The 26,739-nt window shown below is 46.8% G+C and overlaps 1 protein-coding gene across 1 annotated transcript; it reads right to left on the bottom strand.

The window, feature by feature from the left end:
* Nucleotides 1–27: 27 nt before the first annotated feature.
* LOC144169013 (uncharacterized) lies at nt 28–26,739 on the bottom strand. Its single transcript, XM_077698008.1, has 5 exons — nt 26,581–26,739; nt 20,858–20,990; nt 16,942–17,081; nt 6,234–6,351; nt 28–1,295 (listed from the first exon to the last, which is right to left on the bottom strand). Exons 1-5 carry the CDS (start codon nt 26,642–26,644, stop codon nt 965–967), a joined length of 786 nt encoding a protein of 261 aa, XP_077554134.1. The 5' UTR covers nt 26,645–26,739; the 3' UTR covers nt 28–964.

The following is a 26,739-nucleotide window of genomic DNA, read 5'->3' as shown; positions in this document are numbered from 1 at the left end:
AAACAAACAAACAAGACAGGCCAACTTCTAGACAGGTCACAAATGAATAATTTATTCACATTTTCTTACATCAAACTGCAGATAAACAATATTTATTCACATCTGTGTACATCAGAAATATATATGGTTAAAATGTAGCCCTTGGAGGGCGGTTAGTTTTTTGACGCAGCAAGCACAAAAAGCCAATTATTTCTTTACATTGAATCACTAAGTGCGAATATATTGGTATAAAGCCCCAATTAGACAGTATTCTCTGGGGCGATAACTCATCCTAATATTATGAATTTGAAGCCTGCATTTAGAGTCCTCATGCGGGATTTACGTGCATACGCCACCTCGAGGGCCATACACATCAATTGCCTGCGTTTTGAACTATGACTCGTGCGTCCAAACGCAAAGATACGCATGTTCCTTGGTTTTGCTTGTTACCCATGCACTCTAGACAACAGCAGACAACAAAAACAGAGGAGCGGGGTGTATGCAGTTCCCTTTCAATAGAGTTCTGTTTTGTACAGACTCGTACCAAATTCTCTCTTCTGATCAAAATATGCGCCTCTCCGTGCCCTATCTGCGTGCAACCAGGGCCCCTGAAACAATTTGCCGCAAAAATTTCAAGGAAGACTACCTTTTCAAGCAAGCCGATTTTCAACCAAGAGTACCTTTCAAAGAATCTTAATCTAGTCTTGATTGCTTGAAATGTAATCTTAACCTTTCCAACCCCAAATCAGAACGTTCTTACCGCGAATCCGGTCCCTTAAGCGATATTAAGAAGTAGCCTTCTGAAATTGAGGCTTTGTTCCCGAAATAAGCGTACTTCCGAGCTATGTGCGCTCCTGCAGTCCCCTACAAGGTAGAATTGTCGCACAATTGATCTTCTTCTTCCAGTGTTGCAATCCCTGGTGCCCGCATTTTGAGAGGAGGCTATGCTTCTGGAAGTTTTCCTCCTTCTGTAAGTGTGCCATTGTTAAAGGGCTAACGACACAAGAAGAGAGACAAACGCCGTCAAAATGGAAGCTGTTGACGTCACTCCACTTCCGTTATTGGGCGGTGGGGAAGCTGTTGACGTCACTCCACTTCCGTTATTGGGCGGTGGGGAAGCTGTTGACGTCACTCCACTTCCGTTATTGGGCGGTGGGGAAGTTGTTGACGTCACTCCACTTCCGTTATTGGGCGCTGGGGATTGAGTCAAGAAATTGTCGATGACATTCTTCACTGGCCCGAAGTCAGCAGCCTTGCAATCCTCTCTGTCTTCACGGGTTCCCTCGATGCACTTGGAAAGCTCGGTGTTGACGTGACTGCGGTAGACGAAATGCACATTCTGAAACTTGAGGGCTGTAATTTGTCTCTAACAGCGTAAACCAACGCAGAGAGCGCCAATCGAATGCTTGTGGCATATAAATGCGAATCCTGTCGTGGCTATTTATATCTGCCTAAAAGCCCTCCCTTTATGTTACCTATCATACTAGGGCTGCAGTTCTGATGATGATAATGTGCATTTTAATGGCTAAGGCCGACTGATTGCAAAGAGCGCCGAAAGAAAGTCATTTAGTGCGAGTGAAATTAAAAGAAAAGCATTATAGTTAAAATAAACGTGAATTAAAACACAAGGCAGTAAAGATAACTTGTGTAAAGGGCCATTTTGCCAAGATGCATAAGAAATGGCATGTAAAAATTTGATGTCACAGAGGAACTCAAAAAAACTTTTTCCAGAAAACACTGGTACGCCCCATAAACAAAATTGGCTCCAATCCACGCTGTGCAAGTGTTTGGAAAGCAAAGCTTTCAAAGACACCCAAAACAATTGCCCATGCGACCGACGTTACTTGCGCAAACGGGGAAAGGCGTATTTCGATGGGTGTGACAGGGGAACCTAGCCATCCTGAAGTGCTAGCTTGCGGCTAAAGAGCGCAGACACCTAAAGAATTCGGCATGCGAGCTTACGGATTCCCTTTTATACCGACTTAAACTAGTAAGTTTAGTAAGTTTGAGAATTACGATAAAGCGGGAGAATTGTTATAATCTCCAATTATAAGAACCAGTTGCTACTTTCGCCTTTTTCTGATACCGCTTAAAAAACCGAATTGGTGATCAGCAGTTTAGAAAACAGGGTTCCCTTATTGGCAAGCAGTGCGCGAAAGGTAGTGTTTCTCTAGCGGCCAGATGTCTGTATGTGGTCTCTACATTTTGTTTTCCTGCTTTGCAAACCAATCGTTAACGTATGTTTGCCGCATGACCACTTAATTCTGTCGGGTTAGTGTTTCCGTGGAGGTGCCGTAGAACAGGTTAATCAAGCCGTGCGAAGGCACTGCGCAATGGACGCGAAGCTGCCCAAAAACAGGCCCAAAACAACCATCGCTAAAGAAGACGACAAACCCGCATTCCCGACAAACTGTGCCCTACTCTCTTCCTCCCACCGCCGCCTCCTCCGACGGTTTGGGAGTTTGTTGTCCCTCACTCCCCGAAAGAACCGTTGGCTGGTAGGGCTAAAAACCTTTCATTTATTAGTACGACGGGTATCGTTGAATATGTTGTGTGTATAGTTGCGCGATGTGTTAGCGTCGTGTTGTGTCAAGTGCCTTGCACTGAATTAGCGTGAGGATTTCAGATAGGCCCTCTACCCACCCGCAGCACATGGGTCTTGGTGATCCAGAGAAGCGGGAGTGTGGTACACGTGTGTGCCCTATCCGTAACCTTGCTAAGGCCATTTCAGAGTGTCTGTTCTGTCGGTCAGTTGTGTATCATCCCAAGTGAGGTTTTATAATATGTAGTATGTTGTCTCTCTGTTCACTAAAGTGCGTTTGCAATGTTCTGCAATTCTACTTCTTCACAGGCCCTGTTCGTTCTTTCCTTGTTGCCTGAAGTGACACACACGCGCTGGTGCTCTCACCTATACGTATGAGTAATGCTGGTATCAAAGCCTTGTTGGAAGGCTGGCTTATCCTTAGTAATGTGAAAGAAGTGAAGACAAATAACGTAAACCAGTTCAAAGCGTATTTGGGTGTTTACATCAGATTCTGAGACCAATCACTCCGAGCCGAACAATAGTTCGCACTAAACACCATAATCGCAGATAAAAGCTGCCTACAATTTACGTTGTATCTACAAATTCCCCCTGGTATACAACTCTTTGGAGCGCCTGCGTAATATTTGCTTCAGTTTCCCCGGAAGCGTTTACACGGTTAAAGACCTCTAGGGACTTTTTCAGATCTGGATCTTGTGAAAGGTTATGAGGCTGTATTGTACTCGTTGCAAAGTACCTTATACATTCCTGGAAGTGGGAAACGCCTTTTCCGGCGGTCCTTATCGCCAGTTATACACCATGCTTTCCAGTAGTTCATTCATTTATTCACTCAAAATAAATTGCATTCCGGGCTTTCGCAATTTCTACCTTATATCTTCATTTACACATAGTTTAGCATTTTCGGTGCCCGCAGTTCTGCTTCACTACATACACCAAACACATGTTCAAGAACCCCTCAGAATACGTTCCACTTCCTTATGGAGTACGTAATATACTTTGAAGACATTCTTCCCCGTGTGTGAAGGCCACTTAAACTATTGTTACCATATTTTTAAAATCAATTTTTATGTGGTTGTATTCAAAATAAAAACTGAACGAAATGTTGAAGGCAGGTGCTTTCCTTTCAGAGTTCTTTGCGAAGTAATTTCCCTGTGTGGGAAAGCCCGCTTTACACTATTGTTTGCCCCATCTGGTAAACACAGCGTGCTAAACTCATCGTTAGCACATGGTGTTCGTACATAAACATTTGTAATGAAGCTTTCTTTGCCGGGTTCAAATCATGAACTTTTTGTCACCATAGACCGTATGGAGTGCTACGACCCATTGGATTAATAGGAGTATACTGCACTAAAGGATAAATTGGTTTTCTTCACCAAGGTGCAAGATGCTTTAAATGTTAACGCTTCCTGTTTCGCTTCGCACACACCTTAAGCGCATGTTTATCCGGCGTAAAGCTTACCAATACCGAGGTAGGAACGTAAAGGAAGCCAAAGAATTCTTTCGCAATCCTTGCGATAGGTAGGGGCAGAGGCCTCAAAAAAGAACAATGTGAGCCTTGTGTGTCCACTTAGCTCTTTAAAAAATGAGAACATAGGACTATGCAGTCCACGCGCACGCGAAATAGGTCTAGTATATTCATTTCATTACTTCTCCCAACGCACGCCAAGCTAAGAGATCATGTCTAAAGCCGAAATTTTCGGATTTTTAAAAATGCAAAGACAAGTCCTCCGCACTTTGTTCGAAACCTCCGCCGCCATGAGGAAGCTGTCACCGCAAAGGAAATCTGGGCAGGCTCTTCTTACCAGCTGTGAAATGCGAAAGAGCTATAAAAGTTCCAACACCTCCGCATGCCCCTTCCATCTTTCCGCTGCTATTGCTGCGTCTTCGTGCGGGCTCAATGTGGAAAGCTTGATATGACGTGCCGCTTCCGGCAATCACCTCACCCACACCCGAAGCTAGACACCCTGCTTTCCACGTAGTTCAGCGCAGACCGATGCAGTGCCTGCGATCTCTTTTCGTTGTGTTTCGAACATCGAACCATGCGACTCTACGCAGCCGCGTGGGTGGATTTTCTTCGTTTGAAACGCCTCCGACAGCACCAACAAAAACGTTCGCTTTTTTACTGAATGGGCCGTCCACTGCCTTCATATTAAAACACGAACAATTCGCTGCTATGTAGCTCTTCATTCCCATACGGCCTCTATTGACGCTGGCTCACCGGCTATTCAACAGATGACCCTTCTGCACAAGGAACGTAGTCTAAATCTGACATACACGAATCACGGTGTGTGCAAGGGGTAGGGTGCTGCGTCGCCGATGATTACGAGGAATGCGCAAGCTGGTTACTGTACTACGTTTTAACGGCCTCATTGGCAGCAACATTACTTTCGTAAACGTGAAGCGCGCCGCAGTACACCTACTAACCCTTTGCCTGAACTTCCAATTAGGCAGTGTAACTTAGCGGCGCATTAAGCCACAAGTAATTATGTGGCAGGAGTGCCTCAAAAATTTCTTGGCTGCCCGAGCAAAGTTTCGCCGTTACTCTGTTTGAAAATGTTTTACTTATGATCGATTTGATTCACATTATCTGAGTTATTTTGTGATGGCGAATCATGCTACCTTGTTGCACTTTGATGTGTCTAGGCCCTATTTTACTTCAGTTAATGGTAATCCGGATACCTGAGCCTAATTGACTAATGCCTGTTCCTGTTCGAGACACTGACTTCTATTATATTGGGTTGACAGTTTTAGGGCCTACATTTTAAAACCGAAAAAAATACTAAATGTCAGTGCGATCTGGGCATTGCTATAAAATGAAGCCCTCCCATCGCCAGATGTATTTCTAACGGAAGTCTTCAAACAAGCCAGGTTCTACCAATCCAGTAAAGAAGTGGTAGTGGATACCGCTGCGCAATGGAAGGTAGAACAGCTCACATTGCATCTTACGGCAAGCTCCACTCACTACAATAATCGTGTTTATATTCAACAGATTCAGCCAGGCGAGTTACTGCTGCAGATGAAGGGTGAACGTGCTGCCACATTGGTTCCGAATGGTGCTGACATTGTGGACGAGAAAGGTCGGTTATCTTCTGTCGTGGTGTTGGATGGAAGGATATTTCCGCATCGTCTCCACCTACATCTGTATTTATCATTACTTAAGTGAGCTCAGAGAAGAATGTTAAAGCCCCTCGGAATCTTTTTTTTTACTTTAGACAGAAAATAAATGTCCAGTGCCTTAGCCTTTTCAGTCAATTACAAAACTCGAACTGCTAAAACTTGTAGTACTTGTTTGCTTGCAATGATTTTATGAAACAGCATGCTACCCGCGAGCACCCACTGCATTGCATTGTATTATATGACTGATACACAAACTATAGAAGATAACTGGTTAGGAAAAAAGAGAAACCCTAGGTATAGCAAAGTCGTAGAGTCACAAACTCCTTGCTGTGAAAATCCAGCAAACATAAGTTGCCGAGCTAAAAAGATTTCCCTCTTCAATAAAGGAAAAACAACGGCGCTAAGATTCACGTGCAGTGTTAGATTAACTGCGCAGTCTATTTTTATAATTATAGGAAAGAAATGTAGCAGAAACAAAGTCCCTATTATGAATCGTCACTAAAAGAAAGTTCTTAGAATAACCATTTTGCCCCCACCACTCAAAAGACAAAATGTCCGTGAGAAGGGGATAAGAAAAATAAAAAGGTATTCTTACTCCCAGTCCTGTTGTCTCCGCTTGTGTGTCAGGAGGTCGAGTTGCGAAGTAATGTTTATCGCCTCAACGCACCTTACGAGGTCTTCCAATCTCACGCAGCTCAGTGCCGCGATCACCTCTGCAAAAAGGAGTCAAGAGAAAAGTTCCGGTTAAAGCCTGCCGCTAAGAAGCAGACATACACGACGATGCACAGTGCCCGACCATCAACACGGACAAGCCGAGATCCGACGCCCCGACGAACCCGAAACTCGAGGAAGGAAGGCGTCCGATGTCAAGGTGTCATCGACGGCTTTGATGTAGTCGCCCTCATATACACTGGAGCCGAGTGTATACTCAGTAATTAGCAGATCATTCGCGCCTGAGCTCTCGAAAGCTACAAGATTGGACGGTGCGCACATGCGCACACCAGGAGGCCATCTCGTAACACCAAGTGGAACGTGCAGATCGCGCGTCACTATTGATCGTGCCACGTACCCTGCTGCGCTCGTCATTTTGCATCACTGCTCCCGCGACGTAATTCTCCGAATGCACTTTTTGGCGAACAAAGGTGCCAGAATTGATCTGCGCATCAAGTCGATAGGTTTTTCCTCGGATCACTCCAGTACGCCGGAACAAAACCCCAAACACCGTGCTGGTGTAAAAAGTCCCTATGATCACGTCACTGCCACCCCGCGCAAGGTTGATGATCACTGTATGCTGTGAATATGCTGTCCTTGATGTCGATGCTATCGTAGAGGGTTACCAAAGCTTGCGTCTCGAGCGTGGGTCTCCGTCGCAAAAGGCATTGTGCGCTTAAGGCAGCGAAAATCCAACGTTTTGGTCACAAATTTCACCGAGGATGTGCCAACATTTACACAAGGGCGCTGCAATTGAGTTCCACAAAGAAACGCAAGAAGTAAGTGATGCGATCGCTGTCGCTTACTTTGAACACGCAGCCGAAGATGCCTTCAAGCGTCCGCGTCCTTTGATTTGAACCCGGCGCTTCCGGAAGAAAAACGAAAGAAATCAGACTTGGATTCCTCGCTACAGCGAGTGTTTTTCGTCGAACTCAAAATTACGTCAGACACCGGTAGTGAAGCACCGAATTATAACCGAAGATGCAGCCCGACTTACCGCACAGTCACCTAACCACGTGTTTTCACACGAACAGGAAGCCTTCCAGACACAAGTGGAAGACATGCTCAGCTACGACATCATACAGCCATCGAAAAGCCCCTAGGCTGCCTGGTTGTACTGGTGAAGGAAAAAGATGGCACCTTAAATTCAGCGTTGACTACCGGCTACTGAACAAGATTACAAAAAAGGACATGTACCCCTTGCCACGAATCGACCACGCCCTCCAACACCCGTGCGACGCAAATTACTTCTCTTCGGTGGAATTGAGGACAGTCTACTGGCAAATTGAAGTGGACAAGAGGGACCGAGAGAAGACTGCATTCATAACTCCGGACGGCCTCTACGAGTTCAAGGTAATGCCGTTTGGGCTATAATGGCACCATCGACGTTTCAAAGAGTTATTATGGACACTGCGCTGGCTGGCCTGAAGTGGCACCTGCCTCTTTTACCTCGACGACGTCGTGGTATTCGCCCGGACTTTCGACGAATACCTTCAAAGTTTGGAGTCTGTACCGGAAGCCATTCGTACGTCGGGTTTAACGCTGAAGCAAGAAAAGTGCCAATTAGTGTACGAGGAGCTCACGTTTTTGGGCCAAATCGTCAAAGCCGCGGGAGTCTTCCTGACTTCCTATGCGCGTACTACCGGCGCATCGTAGCAAACTTCGCCCGCATAGCAGAGCGCCTCACGGTCTTGAAAAAAGATAGCACAACTTTCAGCTGGGAAAGCGCCCAAGAGGAAGCATTCTGCGATATGCAACAACGCCCTGAAAGCCCGCCTGTGCTCGGTCATTTCGACGGAAACACCGAAACAGAAATGCAGACGAACGCCAGTGATATAGGCTTGTCGTCATCCTCGTCCAAAAGCGAAGCGGTTGCGAAAAAGTAATCGCTCATGCCATCAGTGCTGTATCCAAAGAAGAAAAAAGTACTCAGCCTATAGAAAGGGTGCCTCGCGCATATATGGGCCATTTCGAAATTTCGCCCATGCGTGTATGGAATTGCACTCAAGGTTGTGAAAAACCAACATGCGCTGTGTTGGGTCGCCAATTTGAAGGACCCCTCTGGCCGTCTTGGGCGGTGGAGCTTGCGCCTGCAAGAGTTCGACGCTACAATCCTCTACAAATCCGGTAGGAAACACTCCGAGGACGACTGCCTGTCCCACGCCCCGTCGAACCACCACCACAAGATTCCGACAAAGACAGCGCATTCTTTGGAGTCGTGACGGAAAGTGACCTAGCCGTCCACCAGCGTACCGGCCCCGAGTTACGTGTCATGATCTACTACTCCGAAGGACGCAACGTTGCCGTGCCTAAGGCCTTCGAACAGAAGTTACCAGCATTCAGCCTGAAAAACAACGCTTTCGTGAAGAATGTCAGCTCTGGAACGAGAAAGAATTATCCACTAATCATTCGCACACATTTTTGTGACAAAATTTTGGAAGCATGCTATGACGACCAGTCTTCCGGGCATATCAGCACAGCTTGCACTATTGAAAAACAAAACAAGACGAAGTAGTCCTCGCTCCGCCTAGCAACCAACGTCACGCACTACGTCCGTAGCTGCCGTGACTACCAGCGTCAACAACACCACCAACGAGACCCACAGGAATTTTGCAGCTGATCGCCGTCTCATCGAAGCCCCTTCAACAGATTGGAATTGACCTCCTGGGCCCTTTCCCTACGTCATGATTCGAGAACAAGTGGATTGTCCTAGCAACAGACTACATGACGCTCTACCCAGGGACCATCCCTCTTCCGAGGGGCACCTCACGAGAAGTCACCAAGTTCTTCATAAACAGAGTTGCTCTTCAACATGGACCCCCTGAAGGCCTAATCCCGAAACCGCGGAACTGATTTCAGAGCTCAAGCGAGGAATCTTACGCTACAGCAACGCGGATAATTACAGAACGACGGCGTACCGCCTCCAAACGAACGGACTAACGAAATGTCTAAACAAGACGATCGCGGATATGTTGTCTGTGTTCGTCTAAGTTGAACATAACACTTGGGACGAAGTCCTTTCCTATGTCACGTTTCCGTACAACACGGCTATCCTCGAAACTACGCAGACGACACCATTTTATCTTGGCTATGGAAGACGGCTGACTACGATGCTTCACGCCATGCTTCGGAACCTGGAAGACGACGACATCAACGCCGCCATCCAAGGATACCTTCAGCGTGCGGAGGAGGCCCGCCAGCTCTCTCGAGTTCGCACAACGGCCCAGCAGCTGGTGGAAGCCGGGCGCTACAACCTCCAACGCCGAGACGCCGAGTGCTGCCCAAGGGATTGTGTGTGAGTTTGGACGCCCATACGACGACGTGGACGCAAAGGGAAGCTTCTGCAACGATATTTCGGCCCCATATTATTCTGCAATGTACTGGGAAACTTAACTACGAGGAGATCCCCGATGGTGATTCCCGAACATCACGAAGACGCACGCTGCCCGAAATTGTCGATATGGTTTGCCTGAAACCCTACTAGTCATGATAACGAACTTTTTATTTGTTTGTCCGGACTGTCTTTTTTTAACATCGGGTCGATGCCCTCTTATGGGGGGTTATTCCACGAACCATGTCTTGGGTTTGTTTGTTTATGTTTTGTTTTTGTGGACCGGCTGCACCGGGCTATGTTATGTGTATTATCCGTGGGATAAGTAAAGCGCATGTTCTATTGTTTATGCCGCACGTGTTATCTCTTTAAAAGAGAAAGTGTCGCGAACTGACCTAGACTAATCTTCTATGATCTACACTGTTCTATATGTTCTATAGGGTTTTGTGCTAATATATACGAGAAGGTAACCTGGCGCCACCGTCTAGAAGAGCCGTGCTTCGCCGAGCGTTCCATCATGTACCGGGCAGGTACGTTCCACTTGCCCTTGGCATGGCTCATGTGCAGGCTGAAAAGTTGGCTCTGGCTGCAAAAGAGCAACCATATTACTGAAGAAGGGTCATCAGATTTGTTTTGTTATTATAAAATTCAACCTCCAAAAACAAATGATTTTTCAGTGATGATGTAGAAGCTTCAGACACGATAACAAGAAAAAAATGTTACACTTTTTTGTTGATTTTGGCTTCGAGACAAAAAAACATTTATATGGCTAGCTAAGCCAAATAGGCGAAGAACGTCGCAACCGCAAATGGCGCAACTGCAGCGTTAGAAACAAACTGTGGCGTACGAACGTACAACTTCATCCGATCCTTTATGACGAACAGAACGGCCACAATAGGAACCGGAGATCTCCGCACAGACACCATAAGAACCACGAACAAAGGCACGCCACAAGGCGCCGTACTCTTTCCAACCCTATTTAATATAGCCATGATAAAGCTCCCATCGAAACTTCCCGAGATTGAAGGCATCCATCATGCTATTTATGTCGATAATATAACGATTTGTACTAACACGGGATCGGATGGCGAGATAGAAGAAAAAAATGTACACCATCATCCGCGAGGGGAACCATGGGTAGATGCGAGGCATCGTGGGGTTTACGTTGCGTTTCCGTTATCATCGCAAAGAGCTCTTTACGACGTTCCTGCCAGTACTGAACCGTGTTGGGAACGCCACGCATGAACGCCAACTCACGGTTCAGAACTTCGTCCAGGAAGGCAGACCCGCCCTTCTCAAGTTGCTCGCGGTAAACGAACTCGTAGTCGCATTCCTCTGGGACGTCATAGTCTTCTACCGACGCTGTAGCGCATTACTTTCATCGCCATTCATTCATTTACGTTCCGCACCGCGAGCTCTTCTCTTCGCAGCTTTGTCTTCGCTGGATTCCATGGCTTCGCTGGTGCTAGCATTTCTGGTATCGGGTTGGTTCGTGCTTGTTACGGTTGCGCCGACCATCGCGATAGCAGGCCTGTTATTCTCCATGCAAATCATCGGTGGTCATCGGATGTCATCGGAGCGGCGGAACGACTGAGCGGAGTGGCGCAGTTACCGCGTTTATATGTACTGCGCGTTAACGATGAGGGGAATGAGAGAGAGCAGCGCATGCGCATGTGTTGGATGTTTAACCGAGCGCTAACGCGCGCTGACGCACACCTGGCACGGCGACGGGAGCGAGCGCTAACACGCAGATGGCGCTGCGGTGAGAGCGGCGTTAGCGCGCAGCTGGCGCGGCGAGGAGAATGGGGAGGGATGCGGACTACGGACGACGGAAGACGCCGGAGGGACAAGAAGAGTTAAAGGGATGCGTCGCATCTGAAATTGCAAAGCGCCGTACACACAGTGCAGCAATACGCACAAGCGAGTGGGCTCCAATCCGCTCCGGAGAAATCGGAATTACTTCTAGTTAAGCGCCGGCGACGAGGGTTCGCAAATGAGCAACCCCAGATAAGACTGAGTTTGGACGGGCAAGAGATTCCCATTGTCGATCAAGCACGCATCCTTGGCTTGCATATACAGCAAAATGGGAAGAGCGGAAACACATTTCAACGAATCACACAATGAGCAACCCGAATAATGCGAATGATTCGACGAATTACCAACAGACATCACGGGCTCAAGGAATCAGACGTGACGAGACTTATTCAAGCCCTAATTATCAGCCACATCGTGTACGCAGCTCCGTATCTCCAGCTCAACAATTACGAAAAGGAAAAGCTTGATGCCATCCTCCATGGGCTTACAAACAAGCCCTCTGTCTATCACCCACCACAGCAACTGGCAAGCTCCTTTCCTTTGGCGTCTACAACACGACGGAGGAGCATATCGAAGCACACCTTATAAACCAGCGGGAACGTCTCAGGCTCACTTATACCGGAAGACAAGTACTCCGTCGTCTGGGATATTCGACGAACGCTGGAGGGCACACCGCGAAGACGGAGATTTTATGCCTCGAGCTCAGAGAGAAACTCAACGTGGCACCAATACCTCGGAACATGCACCCCGAGCATCACACAGGGAGAAGATCGGCAATAGCCAAATATATTTAGTCCAGATTCGGCAGTCACCCAGATTCGAGGTTCACGGAAGCAACCAAATATCCGCATCGGCCAGCGATGGTAATTTCTTTCATCGACCCAGACCTGCAGGAGATATCTTCGGCCTCCGTCAACACAAACAGCCCAACAGAGGCAGAAGAGGCAGCTATAACCATGGCCATGGTATCCAGCGCGTCAAAAGAAAAACACGTACGCGTCATCACCAACTCTCAGGCCGCCTACCGGAGCAGGGGCAGAGTCTCCTATAGTGCACCGCATTCTCGCCAGCGAGGCGCCAGAATAACTCCCAAGTGTTACAATAGTATGGACTCCTGGACACGACTGTCTTTGTGGCAATCAGCGAGGTAACGCTGTCGCCCGAGCCCATGCTTCCCGCGCGGCACCGGAGAATTATTACCCGGAGCCCATAATGCTGCAATACAACACAATTCTACAGCACCAGCGACTCACCCGACAAGCCTCCGCGCAAATCCTTAACCGGAGAAGAAGCGACATTCTGGCGTCAACTACAAACAAACACCTTCCCGCACCTAGGAAGGCTCCACGCCATGTGTCTTACAATTCATCCTTCGAACAAATGCCCCTCTTGCAAAACTCAGTATGCCTCGCTTTACCACGTTACGTGGGCCTGCCCCGACATTCCAAACATTCCCCGAATATCCAACCTAACTCTTGAGCAGGGGAAAGCTGCGTTGCTCAGCTCAGACCCGGAAGATCAGCGACAGCTAGTACGACGGGCCACGTGTGCAGCAAGAGCTAAAGGGCCCTGGAATAGGGGCACCTCCCCTTCTCAAGCAAACGACACCCTTACCTAACCAGCGTAAAATAAAAATATTCCTGCTCTTCCTCCTCCTCCCTCCAGTATATATTACTATAAAACTGTATGCTGGACGCTATTTGACTGTTCCACGAGCCCTCGCGCCGAAAGATAAATGACCGCAGAGCAGACGCCGCCGCATTCCATTCGCCGACACCAGTCTGCGCACGTAACTTTGTTGACTTGTTTCACCGCCTGTGTATTCTTTGAGTGGTTAGTGGAGCACACGTCCGCTCCAATAAGCCTGTTGTGCTTGCAGACAACTGCGTCGTCATTAGCTACGTGACAATATATCATAAGACTCTACAAGGTATTGCTATAAGCATGAGCCTTCTCCCCACTTCCCATCGAATTCATTTTACAATACTGAAAAGCTGGACACGTTGAACTTAACATGGACTGGTGAACTATAATGTCTTATTGACATACATATTTATTTGATTGAATGGGTAGAAATATGCTTCTCTTACACTGCCCATACGCCAGTAGAGTTATTCTGCCTTTATGACAAACTAGAGATATATACAGCCTTTTTCGCGTTGCCCCGTAGTAGTATTGCAGAGAATCACGTTAATCCGCAACCCTACACAAGAATGTGCTGCGTGCAGGAGGGCCTCCAGCACGGACGCTTGCCTTGTGATATTCATCTTATATATGTGCATTCGCGGCACTTCCGCTTCATCGGAGGGCACCAGCAGCAATGTATCGCCGGGTTAAGCAAAGTACCGCATGCGTTACGCTTAAATACATATTTTCTACCACATTTCTGCCTGGCCGCATGGCCTTGGGGTAGCGTATTCGGTTCCTTGGGTACTGTTGCGGGAGTCGGTGGTTTGATCACTGCTGGAACTGTTTGTATTTCTTTCGGCGACTGCCTTTGAGCTGTTCGTCTTTGGGGGGTACCGCAACGGAGCAACAGGGTTGCGGAGTAGCCGTTAGTTCGCTCACATTTAGCTCCGAAAGGGTGTAATGATTGTGACGAAGTCCGTCTCCAGAAGACGAGAGAGAGAGAGAGAGAGAGAGACAAACATTTATTGTAGTAATGAGCAGGAGGATGTCCTTAGGGCCTCCAACCAGTGAGAGGCATCCTTATTTCAAGATGCCTCAATCGTGATAGCTACATGAAGGCACCAGAGTACGTTTCTGCAAGGCGCGATCACCCACGTAAGATAAAGGAATATAGATGTAGAACAGAACTTTTTAAGATGTCTTGTTTCCCTAAGACGGTCAGTGAGTGGAACAGGGTGTCTAGTGATGTCGTATTGCTGTCTTCAAGTGATGCATTTGCTTCAGGCGTGTGATTTGCATTTTCGGATTTGGGGTTTCATTTACTTTCAGTGCTTTCCTTCTTGGGCCACCAGAACCATGGTTTGCTTCGCACATGTACGATTGAGTTTTGCTTATCTTCTTTGTTGTCGTTGTTGTGCCGCATACATTAACGGTTCTTGCTCTTGGTTTGTGTCAGCGATTTGTTCTGAACTGAAATTGTTATTTTCATGTGTTCAGTACTACTGCTTTCTCTGTCTATGATATATTAGTACTTCTTCGCCCCCCCCCCCCCGCTTCAATGCCGAACTGGCAGTGTGAGTACCTTGATAAATAAATAAATATGATGCCTCGGAGCTGGCTGGCCGTTCGGGCCCGTTCCACCAGTCGGCGCTGGTCGCAGAGCTCGGAGCTGGTCAGCTGCTCCACCCGCTGCTAATAGGTAGGTTTGGCATTTGGGGTTAGAGTGGGGGTTCATTGGCACTCCCATACCACGTGGTGTACGGTGCCAGCAACAGGGCAGACGTTACAGGTGGCAGGGTATTGGTTGGGATACATAGCGTTTAGTAGTGCGTTTTGGGGATACGAATTGGTTTGTAGGCGCCGCAAAGTGGTTTCTTCTTCGCGCGTTAATTGTGAATGAGGTGGCGGGAAGTGACGTCGGTCGTTTTTGTAGTGATCTAACATTTCGGTGTACGTGTGGAGTGGAGCTGACTTTGAAGCAGTTGGGTGGTTGGTTTCTCCCTCTGAGGTAACAGCCCGGTGTGTATGAGCACGGGCAGCGGCGTGTGCCCCCTAGGTTCCTTAGAGGGACTGGTGGCCCGGTGACCAGGCGACAATAATTTCTGGCAGTCTTGTTGCTTGACGGAGAAGGTACAGTGCGGGTTTAGATATGCAGCCAATTAGAAAGTTTCTGCAGGCGGTCTGTGAGTCAGTTCTAACAGGAAGAAATTTCGCGCCTGTTGTAGCTGCACAGGGCGATGGCACAATTCTCTGCAGTCTCAATGGAAGTGGTGAGAACGGTCGCTGCTGCCAGTTCTGTGCCTAGCGTGTTAACGACACAGGCTGCATGCTCTTCGTGATGAGGGTAGGGCGATGCATCTGTGTATCGAGTACATGATAAATGGTTATTGTCCTTATGAATTATTCGAGCTCGTGCCGTGCGCTGTTGTTTGTTGAAAACCGGGTGCATGTTTCCGGGTATTGGCTACGCGGATGTGTAACCGAATGTCGGCTGGAATCCGAATTATCTGATCTTATCGTGGCGGGACGTTCTAGTGTAGACGAAGAAATGTTGCTCTTCCCGTGGCCAGATCTGTAGTCGACGTATGTGAGATGCGTGGTGGGCCTCTTGTATTCCTTCCCAGGTGCTGTTTACCCCTACTTGCTAAAGTTTATTGCTTGCCATGCTGATTGGGAGCGCAATAGCGGACTTATAGTCCTGGCGTATGGTGGCGTCGAGTTTCTATATTTCTTCTTCCTCTCGGCCATGTATGGCGTGCCATACGCTATCCTGCTGATGAGAATGGCTTGGACCATTCGTAGGGTGCCATGTTCGCCAAGTCAGAAGCGACGATTGGAGACGCGGCGGATGATGCGCATGAGCTGGTTGAGTGTTCGCTGTAAGTGTGGTATGGTTTGTCCTTCTTTCCTAAGCGTACACCTGCTGTTTGGCGTACAGCGAGGACTGTTTCGAGTGGGTACCAGTTCAAGGAGTTGAACCACTGATATGACGATAGCACTACGGTCCTAAACGTCAAAACGTCCTGTTAAACTTAACGTCCTCTGGCTGACATCCTTATGGCGTGCCGAGCAACGTGCTTCTCATCGTACTTCTAGATATAGGTAACGGCTGTTGATGTTCACCTCGGAGCATTACGTTAGACCTATATGCATCGCACGGCCGCCCCTGAATTCTGTGCTGCAAATCAACCATTAGAGAAGGAGACCTAACAGAGCTGTCGCCAAGCTTCGCAGGAAAGTGTTTTAATTTTGCACCACTTCATCCGTGATCATCGTCACCGTCAGAGAAAGTTGCCTTTTTCGGAGGGCATTTATGCCCACAGACATCACGAATGGGAGGATGAAAGTTTCACCGGACACGTTTTACCATTGGTCTCTTTCATAACGTAGCATTTTTTTTAAAAAGCCTGAAAGCAGAAAAATATTATGCGCCATTTCGGGCTGCCGAACCCGCTACAGCAGTTCCGCGTATTCGTCTCGCGATGTTAATGGCGGCGCTATAATACCAACCACAGAAACGGATGAAATACCCTGCCCGCCCACTTAAGAACTATATTTCGTCTGTTCGTACTGCACCCCTATCGGTTGGCGGAAGTGCAGCTTTGACATCGCAAACCCGACAGAAATAGCTTCCAATTTTGCGGCGCTCTATGGAATCTTTAAAAAAATGGAAAGCTGGGTGTTGAGAGCTTGTGGAGAACACAAACCTGTACATCTCTTTAACTGGATGAACCAGGAAATAATACCACACGTTATTAAGCAAGAACGTGGTTAATAGATATCACCCCGCGCAAAGGCATTGTGGAATGACCCTCACCTATAAAAAGGGCTCCATCGTTCTGGCACAGCGCGTCAGCCGCCTTCTGAAGGGAGTTTTCCAAGGCGAGTATACGTGTCCTATATTCTTCCGGGCATTTATTAAAAGGCTGGATCTGGGTGCAAGTCTTCACGTTTCCGCTGCAAAAAGTAAACATTTTGAATATAGCTTCACGCATTGTTTGCACAAAGACACGAAACGTCTTCAAATTAGTGAAGACTAGTGATGTCGGTGCCCACTTCTGGTTATTATTTTACCCATAATATCCCTAACTACCTCTTTTTTTAAAACTTCATTAGTAACAAGCTAGCGTGTAAACCAAAGGAATAATCTGTCCTACACACTGTGCAAGGTTATAATACGGGCACGCTGTTGAAAAAAGTGTAGGAACGTTGCAGAATAATTTGTCCAATTTTTCAAGTACCATTTTAGTCAAACTCATGAGAAAACATATATTTAGCGTAAGAAACTCCAATGGCGTCTTTTAAAGCTTCAATTGGTGATGGTGACTGTCCACGTGTCGAGATAATAAGTATGACCTTTCCCTTTTTTAACTAGTTAGTATATACAGAATAACACACCTCCAGCAAGAATTACGGTCACCTCCGCCATTCCGAGATAAAAGAAATGTTTAAAAATGACAGATTGGCGGGCTAGTCAACAGCGCCACGTATGACCACCAAGCAATAGTATATTCATTTTCTTTTTGTGTATATATTCGGCAATTGGGCGTGACTGATTAGCGATAATACGACTCTCAAGGGACCGCGAGAAAGCGTCGTATGACCGCGTTGTCATACGAACGGGGTGTGGGCAAATGCCGGCCTAGGAAACACCTATGTCGTGCCCCCCTCCCCTCCACGGCATCCAACCATCCACGGCATCCAAGCAAATTCAGAGGGGGAAAAGCGATTCTGAAATTGCCAAGGCTGAGCGAGACAAACGATATACAAGGTGGAGATGAAAAAAACCGGCTTTTCCCTACAGGGTGGTGACACCCTTTGAACGGTCCCGTGCCGTCGCTATTGGGTAGCTGTTTCCATAGCTGTTTCCATTTCTCTCAAAACCCACAAAGGCGAAATAGATAAAATTGAAACTTCACAGGTAATCTGTGTTGCGGTGAAAATTACAGCACCGTTTTGCGACAGTGACTTTCTGCGGCGGCCAGCGGGTGACCCAAAATGCCGGCGTCACCATATACTTGTCTCCACCCTAGCGGCAGATGCGCGTGAATCGATCCACCATAACAAAGAAAGGATCAGAATGAAAACGCTGCTTCGAAATATACTGATAAGCAGATAGCAGAGATATAGGGAGAGAGATTGTGGTGAAAGGAAGAAACTTCGATCGAGCGGGCGGGGAAAGGGGGTGTTCCGTCATCACCGTGGGATTACGTCGTAGGTGTCTTCGCATTCGTCGGCGGCTTGATGGGAGCTTCAAATTCACGTCTGCTTGCCACCTCAACCTCGACTTCTCCAGGCTGGAGGGTTGGCGTACTGCAGCTGTCTGGGGCCGTCGAAGGTTAACTTCCGCCAACGAGTACCCGCCTGCTTGCTTGCGTCTATTCAGCAAGTGGTCTGGCCCGCCTGCGGACCTTTGTGCATCAAGGACCATCAAACGGGGGTTTAGAATAAATAGAGGTCGGGCCGACGAAGCGAAGCGGTGTAAAATATGGAAAAACGCTAGCTTATCCGCGCCAGGGTCCTTTGTGTAATGCGGACCGCGTGCTCCCGAGCGTGATATGATCGGGGTTTTTAATGCATTGTTTGTATGGGGCGCCGTAAAAAGCCAGCCGTCGTAAGTCCGGGGGGCGTATTAGTGGAGTTCCACGATATATATATATATATATATATATATATATATATATATATATATATATATATATATATATATATATATATATAGATATATATATCACAGAAAAAAAGGTGACAATCAAGAATGCCAAGGAAAGCAAAGGGGAGAATTCGTTAATAGATACTTATTTTTGACAGACAGAAAGTTGAGCGAAACTGCCCACCGGGTTGGATCCGAACCCATGACCTCCAGAATACGCGCCTGGAGCGATTACCACTACGTTATGGGCGGGGCTGTTCTCCACCACACTTTCTAGGGTATTTATATTAAAGGAGTACTGACACGAAATTTTAAAGCTGAGATAACTATCTAAACTACTTCTTTTTTCTCAGGAGATATCTCCCTGCAAGTTTCAAAAGCAACCGTTCGGTGTAACATATTTTAAATTCATTTTATTCTTCGCCTGCAGAACAAAGCCCCGAGAGCGACGACATGACATAATCTGCTACTTGCCCCAAACTGCCCATGTCAGGGTTCCCGTGACGAAGACTACGTTCTGGCTTTGGTTGGGACCCGCTTCTCCGGCGTGTCTACACGTCATTGTTTTGGGACTGACGTCAGGCTGCTCGGGCACGTGGGAACGGTGCAGACCTCAGCCGGACTGGGTGCGTGCGCGCGCGTCCAGAGCGGCACGGATACGGCAAGATTGGTGACGTCACGTGATACCTCCTGTCTTGGTGGCAGCTCGGCGTTCGTTTTGTCGACAACGAAGCTGACGCGACTAACGACAGCGTAATTGAACGTTTACGTTGAGCTCGACCATCTAATGTGTCATTCTATGTTAGTTGGCTGGTGTGCACGCACCAAAGAAACGTAATGCGAAAGTTTTGTGTCAGTGCTCCCTTAAGGTAGTTGTTTTCTGCGCTCGGGAGTGGAAGCCAGCGCTACTCGCACTACTCGGTGAGAAGGGGACCTTTTTTTTACCTCCTGGCCATTACTCGAGCGTCTGGGACATTTCGAGAGTGTTCGAACAGCGTTGAACCCTCTTAAGCTACCTATGGCCCCAACACTGCCGGAATAGTGATCCTCGCTATGCTTGTAAAGAATCAGAATGGGAAGTGTGGTCCCATTCAATTAATTGGTCATCTCTCCAGACCCGTATTCTGAGGTCGTGTGTTCGGAACACACCCAGCGGGCATTTCTTTTTCACTTTCTTTCTGTCTTTCAAAAATATGCATGTATTTCAACGAAAATAAATGACCTACCGCATTCTCCCCATAGCTTTTTAGATCACTCCGGACTACCAGCCCTTATTTCTGTCTCATTACAACAGGCCTTTCATTTCCCACTGTTATTATATATATATATATATATATATATATATATATATATATATATATATATATATATATATATATATATATATATATATATATAATTGTTTATTTACAGACAGAATAAGTGTTGGCAGTGAAGAAAACCTCGGAAAGCAAGGGGGTGAATACATGCAGTAGGTCACAGAAACAGATGAAGACTTTTTTGAATCCGAAAGAAAGTCGTGAAAAAATGCCCGCCGGGTGGGATCGGATGCCAGCAGCGGGAATTTTTTCACCAGTTTCTTTCGAATTCAAAAAATTCTTCAATTAACTCTATGACCTACCGCATTCACCCCTTTGCTCTCCGAGGTTTTCTTGACTGTCAACCCTTATTCTGTCTTAATTCACAGAGCCCCTCATTTCCCATTTCAGATTCGCGCGTTCTTGAGAGGGTCGGTGCAATAGGACAGAAATAAGAGGTGGCAGTCCAGAGGTCGTGGTCTCGGATCTCACCTGGCAGGCATTTCTTCTCCACTTTTTCTTACCAAATGCTTTATCTGTTTCAATGACCTGTTTCACATCCTCTCCTTTTGCTTTCCGAGGTTTTCTCGACTGCCAACTCTTATTTCTATACAATTATATATATATATATATATATATATTCGCTGCGTCCCCGCGGTGCAGTCTTTTCTATTGATCATGTTCAACCAACACGCCAAGGAATTCCTTTTAGTATCGCATCGTTACTGCAATAGCATATTTACCGCTTCACGAGCCAAACGCTTCCCAAAAAATTTACTTACCCGCATACTTTTTCAATAACAGCAGGGAAGTCAATCGCCCCGCCACCATTGATGATGGACTCGGCGTTTTGCTCCAGACACGTAAGAACATCAAGCTCATTGCATGAGCGTTCACTGTGGGTAACAGCGCCATCTGGAAATATGGTAGTAACAATTGATATTAAAATTTCTGTGAGCTGATGATGTCTATCGAAGGTTCTGTGTTACGTACAGTGCCTAGTACACCAACAAGGCAGTAAGAATAACCGCGTTCGCAACGCACCTGCAGCTCACTAAGAATGCTATGCGATGTACGAGATTCTTGAAGTGCCGAGAGTTGCAGTTAAGCAAATCAGAGCCAGGCTGAGTAATTCAGTATTGTGAAATGAAAGTAAATCAAATTGCCTTCACCACCAAAAATTGCTTCTAACCGCTGATGTGAAACTGGCTTAAACCAATTTACACATAAATGAACTGGCCCAACGGCAAGAGAGATGGGGACCACCCACGGGTAGAGGCAAAATAAAGGGGGGGGGAAGTGCTCAAGCGACACCAAGAACAAGAGAGCGGGCCCAGAAAGACTCTCCCGATTTCACATGGGAAGTATCAGAATGGGCTGGGTTGTGACAGAATGGATGGGGAAAAAAGGGAGGGGTTTCTAGGAGTTTACAAGAGGAGTGGGGACACGAATTTTTGCTCTGCTTTTCACAAATCTGCCTTCTTTTTAAGCCTGATCTGCCACCTCAGAAGGGAATCAGACTATACGAATAAAAATTATGCGCCCCCTGCAACTCGTTTGCCGCTCGCCAACCAGTGCTGGTTGCCGGGCTCCTACCGTCGGAAACATAGAAAAACCTAACAGGGAATGGCTACCTTGGCCCCTCTTCAAACACTGGTTACAACAGCCCGTCCTCAATGTGGGCCGAGACCACATTGCGTACTTCTCGATTGGAGATGAAAGTCTTCCCTGCTTGACAACTCGTTTGAAGGGTCGTCTCAAGCCATGCGATGTGTTTTATCTCTTCCTTTCGCCAACTCCTCGCCCACTGGGACAAGAGTCTTCACGCTGCTGGTGGTGTCCCAGCAAAAGAAATGTGCCCTGTCCAACTAGCCGGAACTCAGCAAAGAAAGTTTCCCGCTGGGTGCACCACGCCCTCTTTCTCCGGTTTGCTCGTGAGATCTGGTGGGCGGCGGCTCCGGATTCGGTCACTTGCGCAATCGTCAGTTTGAAACCTTGCCGGGGAGACATGGTTCTCCGTGACCGGAAACCTCCGTGCAGGCCGCCAGGCACACAGTACTCACAGGGCTCTCGACACAAAGCTCTCTCGAGCATGGACGCATGTACGTAGACATAACTTCACACTGAACTATCACAAAGGCACCGCTAAAGCGAAATGGTCTTATTGTTTTTCTTAGGAGGCACCTTTGGGTCCTTTCTTTGACATCGTCAGAAAAAACACGAGAGTAGACGTTTTTACCTGAAGCAATAAAACTAAAGAGTCAAAAGTCAATTTTACAGTTTTGCCTATAACCACATCAGACAAAAGCATTAGTCAATATGGAAAAACAGTTCTTGTAAAATGCTGCGTGCAACCACAGCTCATTGAATTATATTCCCAACGAATATTTCTGCATCACCTGCTCGACACAGGGATTTGAACCGGCCCTGAAATACTGTCGTTCTAATTATGCCCGCTGCAGTTATTAATTTTAGCAATATACAAGTTAGGGTCGCTGCTTAACGTGTTATTCCTGTCTTCCAGCATGTAGCTTATTTGTACACATTAGCAAAGTTATTGAGGGGTAAGGCAAACAACAACGTAAAGCTGGTCTATATATCCACATGAATAAAACTTAACATATCCCTTCTTCTTTTTCACAATATGTTCTTTCTTATCAGGATTTCAAAACTGCTTGGATGTAAATGTGCGGGGGTGGTTAGCAGCATCAGCCGCTACGAGAGAGGAGGTTACTACTCGTGAATTGAAAAGGTAAGAGATGTCTTAGTACGAATGCCTTACGAGCCTTCCAAACAGAATGTGAATATTGTTTGTATTCTGTTCATCAGACTTCACGGTAATTCGCCGTATAATCACTCACGCGTCAGGCCCTGAGATTATAATCGAATATAGATGATGTATCAGACGTTTCGGCGCTGAAGCATAGCAGTCCCTCATTTCATCTGTGTTTGCATGCAGGGCCCAGTGAGTTAGTGAACGCCTAAAAATAGGGATACTTGAAGCTTGCTACATTCTCGACGCGATTCTATTAAAATGGTCTTGAAATTTCCGTTGAAATTCTATCTCGCTGCCTCCACTAGGCGGCCGTAGCTTCATTCATGGCCGCTTTCTGCCGAACGGCGGTTACGACGAGTGGCATATTGAGCTGATCTAGCCTCTTCCGCCTTGGCGTACTTTCTCGAGCTTCCCCGCCTGTGACTAACCACGGTGCGTCTCACTCATTGCGATGTTGAAATAATCTATGAGCCTACGACGCCGCCTATATAAGCCAGTGTACAGCTCTTTCTCAGAACCCTCCTTCAGCGCTGCTGCTTTCTTTAACGGAACGCGCTCCAATTTTATGTACTACCGATTTTCCGCACGCCTTTGTCTTCCTTACACGGTTATAATGCGTAGGAGCCCAAGGCATACCATCTAAGACGTAATAAGGTGTGCGTGATTTGTACGGCATTTGTTAAAATTTTGCATAGAAATATATTATTTCCTTATTTTGTAAAAGGTTGCATTTTCTCAAATTTGTTTCTTTATTACATACATCCGGACTTAAAGTTTCAGTGATTGCTATCTCATCACGATTTTTTTCGCTAGAATTGTTCATATTTCTATTTGTATTGCATTTATTGATAGTTATATGTAGGTCTCCTAATAAGGTATACTAAAAATTACATTTCCCATTTGTTTCTCCTGAATGGTTGCTCAACAGATGTTAAGCCTACAGTTTCTCCCTAGTCGAAACCACATCGCTGTAACTACTCATAAATTTGACACACTTTATGTAGGTGGAGTTCCGTTACGAAAAGAAATAGTGCATCTTTCTTATGGTGCCGTGCCCTACAGATCCGATGAGATGGTCTTGATTATATCAGCGTACGTCGCCAAACGAGACATGCATACAGATGACGCCGTTACAGAATGGGAGAAAAAGAATTGAAGTAAGCTTAATCAGATTTACTGTGATCTTGAAGTATGTCTGCCGATAAGCTGTGATAAAATATTTTTAAAAGAAGCAGCGCTAATAGATTGATAACTTAACAGCAAAACCCGAAGCTTCCATTTTCAGTGCTACAAGTGTCTATATTACTTTGCTCATGGCCGGCTCGCTCATGGCCGGAAATCCAAGCCTAATTGCTAAAGGCGAAGTCATAATGCCCTTCGTGGTCGGCACGCATTCGTTACAAACGAATTTTTTTAAACCATGTACCCATGTTTGGCGAGATTACTTAAAACAGTTTCCGCACACAACAAAACTTAGTGTCCTTTCATCATGGTAGGACGCTAAATATATGATATAACCTTCCCTCTCTCTGCCAGCACGCGCTATAAGCTTATACTTTGTGCCAAATATGCCCGTTTTTTGTGTTGAGAAAAAAAAATGCTTTCGTTTGTCGCCTGTTGGCCTTTCGAGCTCTCCAGCGTTCGCACGCTCAAGATAAGCTATAATGCTCCTTGAAATAATTGGCTCCAATCTACACTGTGAAGGTGTTTGGAAAGCAAAGCTGTAAGCGACACCCACAACACTTGCCCTTGCGACATCACTTGAATTCACACACATGGCTCTACTTAGAGTGAAACCAGAGATTCTGCCTGCCGTTACCAAGAATTCGCTGGGGCGGCGCCCCGAACGCAGAAGCGTCGGCCACGGCCGGGCTAGCGCGGCGGACGCTGCCGCTGTAGCCCGGACGTGCGTCGGAAGAGAAAACGGCGAGGAGCGTCATTCGAAGGGTGAGACAGCGGAACATAGCCATCCCGATGTGCTAGCTCGGGGCTGCACTATCGGCCGACACAAGCGCGGCCACCAAAACAAGTCGGCATGTGAGCTTAGTGATTCCCATTTCTACGGATTTAAACTAGTTAGTTAAGAAAGATTGAGAACTGCGACAAAGCTGAGGGAACTCTTGTAATCGCAATTTAACAGAACCAGTTGCTCGGTTCGCCGGTTGTAATACCTGGTTAAACACAACCCAATTGGTATTCACGAATTTTGAAAACGGTTTTCCATTCGTCGCAAGCAGTGAGAAAAAGTTAGTGTTTGTCTATACCGGCCAGATGTCTGCATGCGGAGCTACATTTTGTTTTCCCACCCTGCAAACCAATCTTTGACGTATCTTTTCCGTATGACCACTTAATTCCGTCGTGTCCTTGTTACCCAGGAGGTGCTGCCGCACAATTTATTCAAGCTGTACGAAGAAAGCGCTCAATTGACGCGAAGCTGCACCTAAACAGGGCCAAAACAACCGTCGCTAAGGAGGACGACAAAGCGGGTTGCTCCGCCGCGCCATCTACCCTTTGCTCCACGAGTGAACCCCGCCCTTCAACTCCGCAGCCGCGTTGGAACTCTCTTGTCCCGCACGCCACGAAAGAATCCTTGGCTGGTAGATGTAGAAAGCTTTGCTTAAAAAAGTTACTCCACAAAACACAGGCCAACGACAGCACTTTCACATCCCTCCCACTGTTTGACCAGTCAGGCCTCGTCGGAATGACTGTGTACTCTTTGCGCCGAATTAAAAAAAGGGCCCTCTAGAGGAGGTCTCTAAATCACTTTGGACTCCCCGTACCTTTCTTATGCATGCACAAATGTGGCGCGTACAGCCATTGGTGATTTGTTTCTACCTTATGTACGATGCCTAGGGATTTCGGGACGCATTAAAACCATCAGTAAGCCGTGATTGTTGACCCTATCCTTTAGTTACGGCTCACCTCATAACGAAGGTTATGAAGTTTGGCCGCAGTTTGGCCGCAACGAAGTTTGGCCGCAAAAGATTGTACACTGAACACTAAACTGCATCCAAAATGCAGTGACCATTGTCATACAAAGCCCCGCAAACTTGCACGGAGCAACGCACTGCCACCGCTGCGAAGCAAAAGCTCCGCCGGTTCGTTCAAGCAATCAGCCACGTTTTTTCCTAATAACGCTGTCCAAGATTCGTTCGAAATTTTCAAACACAATGGCCTAACGAACTTTTTAAAAAGTATTTTACTGCCTCACAGATAGCGTTCAAGTCAGACTTAGGCAAACTACAGGAAAGCCTACATTAAACACACTGCAGAAAAGTAAACTTCACCGCAATGAATTTCGCAAAGCGCGCATGAATCAAGCACCACATTATATAACAATGTGATGGTTTTGAGCCCTTGACCGACAACTAGTCATACGCGAAATTTGGCAGGAGACACAGTTAGCAGCGATGATACTGAAATACATTCCCTGAGCAGAGTTGGAATTTTCCTTTGCAATTCGGCAGTTGGGATTTTGGACATGGGGTTGGTGGATTTTCGACTTTTGCTTTTAATGAGGTGGGGTAGGACAAAGCTTCGCGTTTTAACAATCTTTCTCTTCAGAAAGGGACGATGATTTTCTTACTTTACTAGAATGGTGTTGTTGCCACTACATTCAATTTGCCACATTTTATATTGCAAATAAAACAATCTTTTGATCTGCGATATGTTCCCTACAAATACAGCTGTGGTTCGCAGGAATGGTAATTAAGATTTCATAAGTCTTACCTGTTGTTCCGCAGAATACGACAAAAACGACGACTGATGTGGCCAGAAAGCTGTGACTCGCCATACCGATGGTTTGTTTCGACGACAGCACTGCCCCGCAAAGGCCTGAATATAAGCTGCGGGACAGAGTGCACGAGCTTCAGCTGGTTATCTTTGAAT

This window comes from Haemaphysalis longicornis, unplaced genomic scaffold (genome assembly GCF_048455015.1).
Source record: "Haemaphysalis longicornis isolate Haplotype H1 unplaced genomic scaffold, Haemaphysalis longicornis Haplotype H1 scaffold_2, whole genome shotgun sequence".
NCBI classification, from domain to species: Eukaryota; Metazoa; Arthropoda; class Arachnida; order Ixodida; family Ixodidae; genus Haemaphysalis; species Haemaphysalis longicornis.
This window is presented reverse-complemented; position numbering and strand designations above follow the sequence as displayed.

Excerpts from the sequence above, each read along its gene's own strand:
- LOC144169013 (XM_077698008.1), bottom strand. The coding sequence starts at position 26,644 with ATGGCGAGTCACAGCTTTCTGGCCACATCAGTCGTCGTTTTTGTCGTA. Across the intron at positions 17,082-20,857 it reads GTTATTGAAAAAGTATGCGG|CGGAAACGTGAAGACTTGCA; the intron begins GTAAGTAAATTT and ends TACTTTTTGCAG. Across the intron at positions 6,352-16,941 it reads CGATGGAGCCCTTTTTATAG|AGGTGATCGCGGCACTGAGC; the intron begins GTGAGGGTCATT and ends TCCTTTTTGCAG.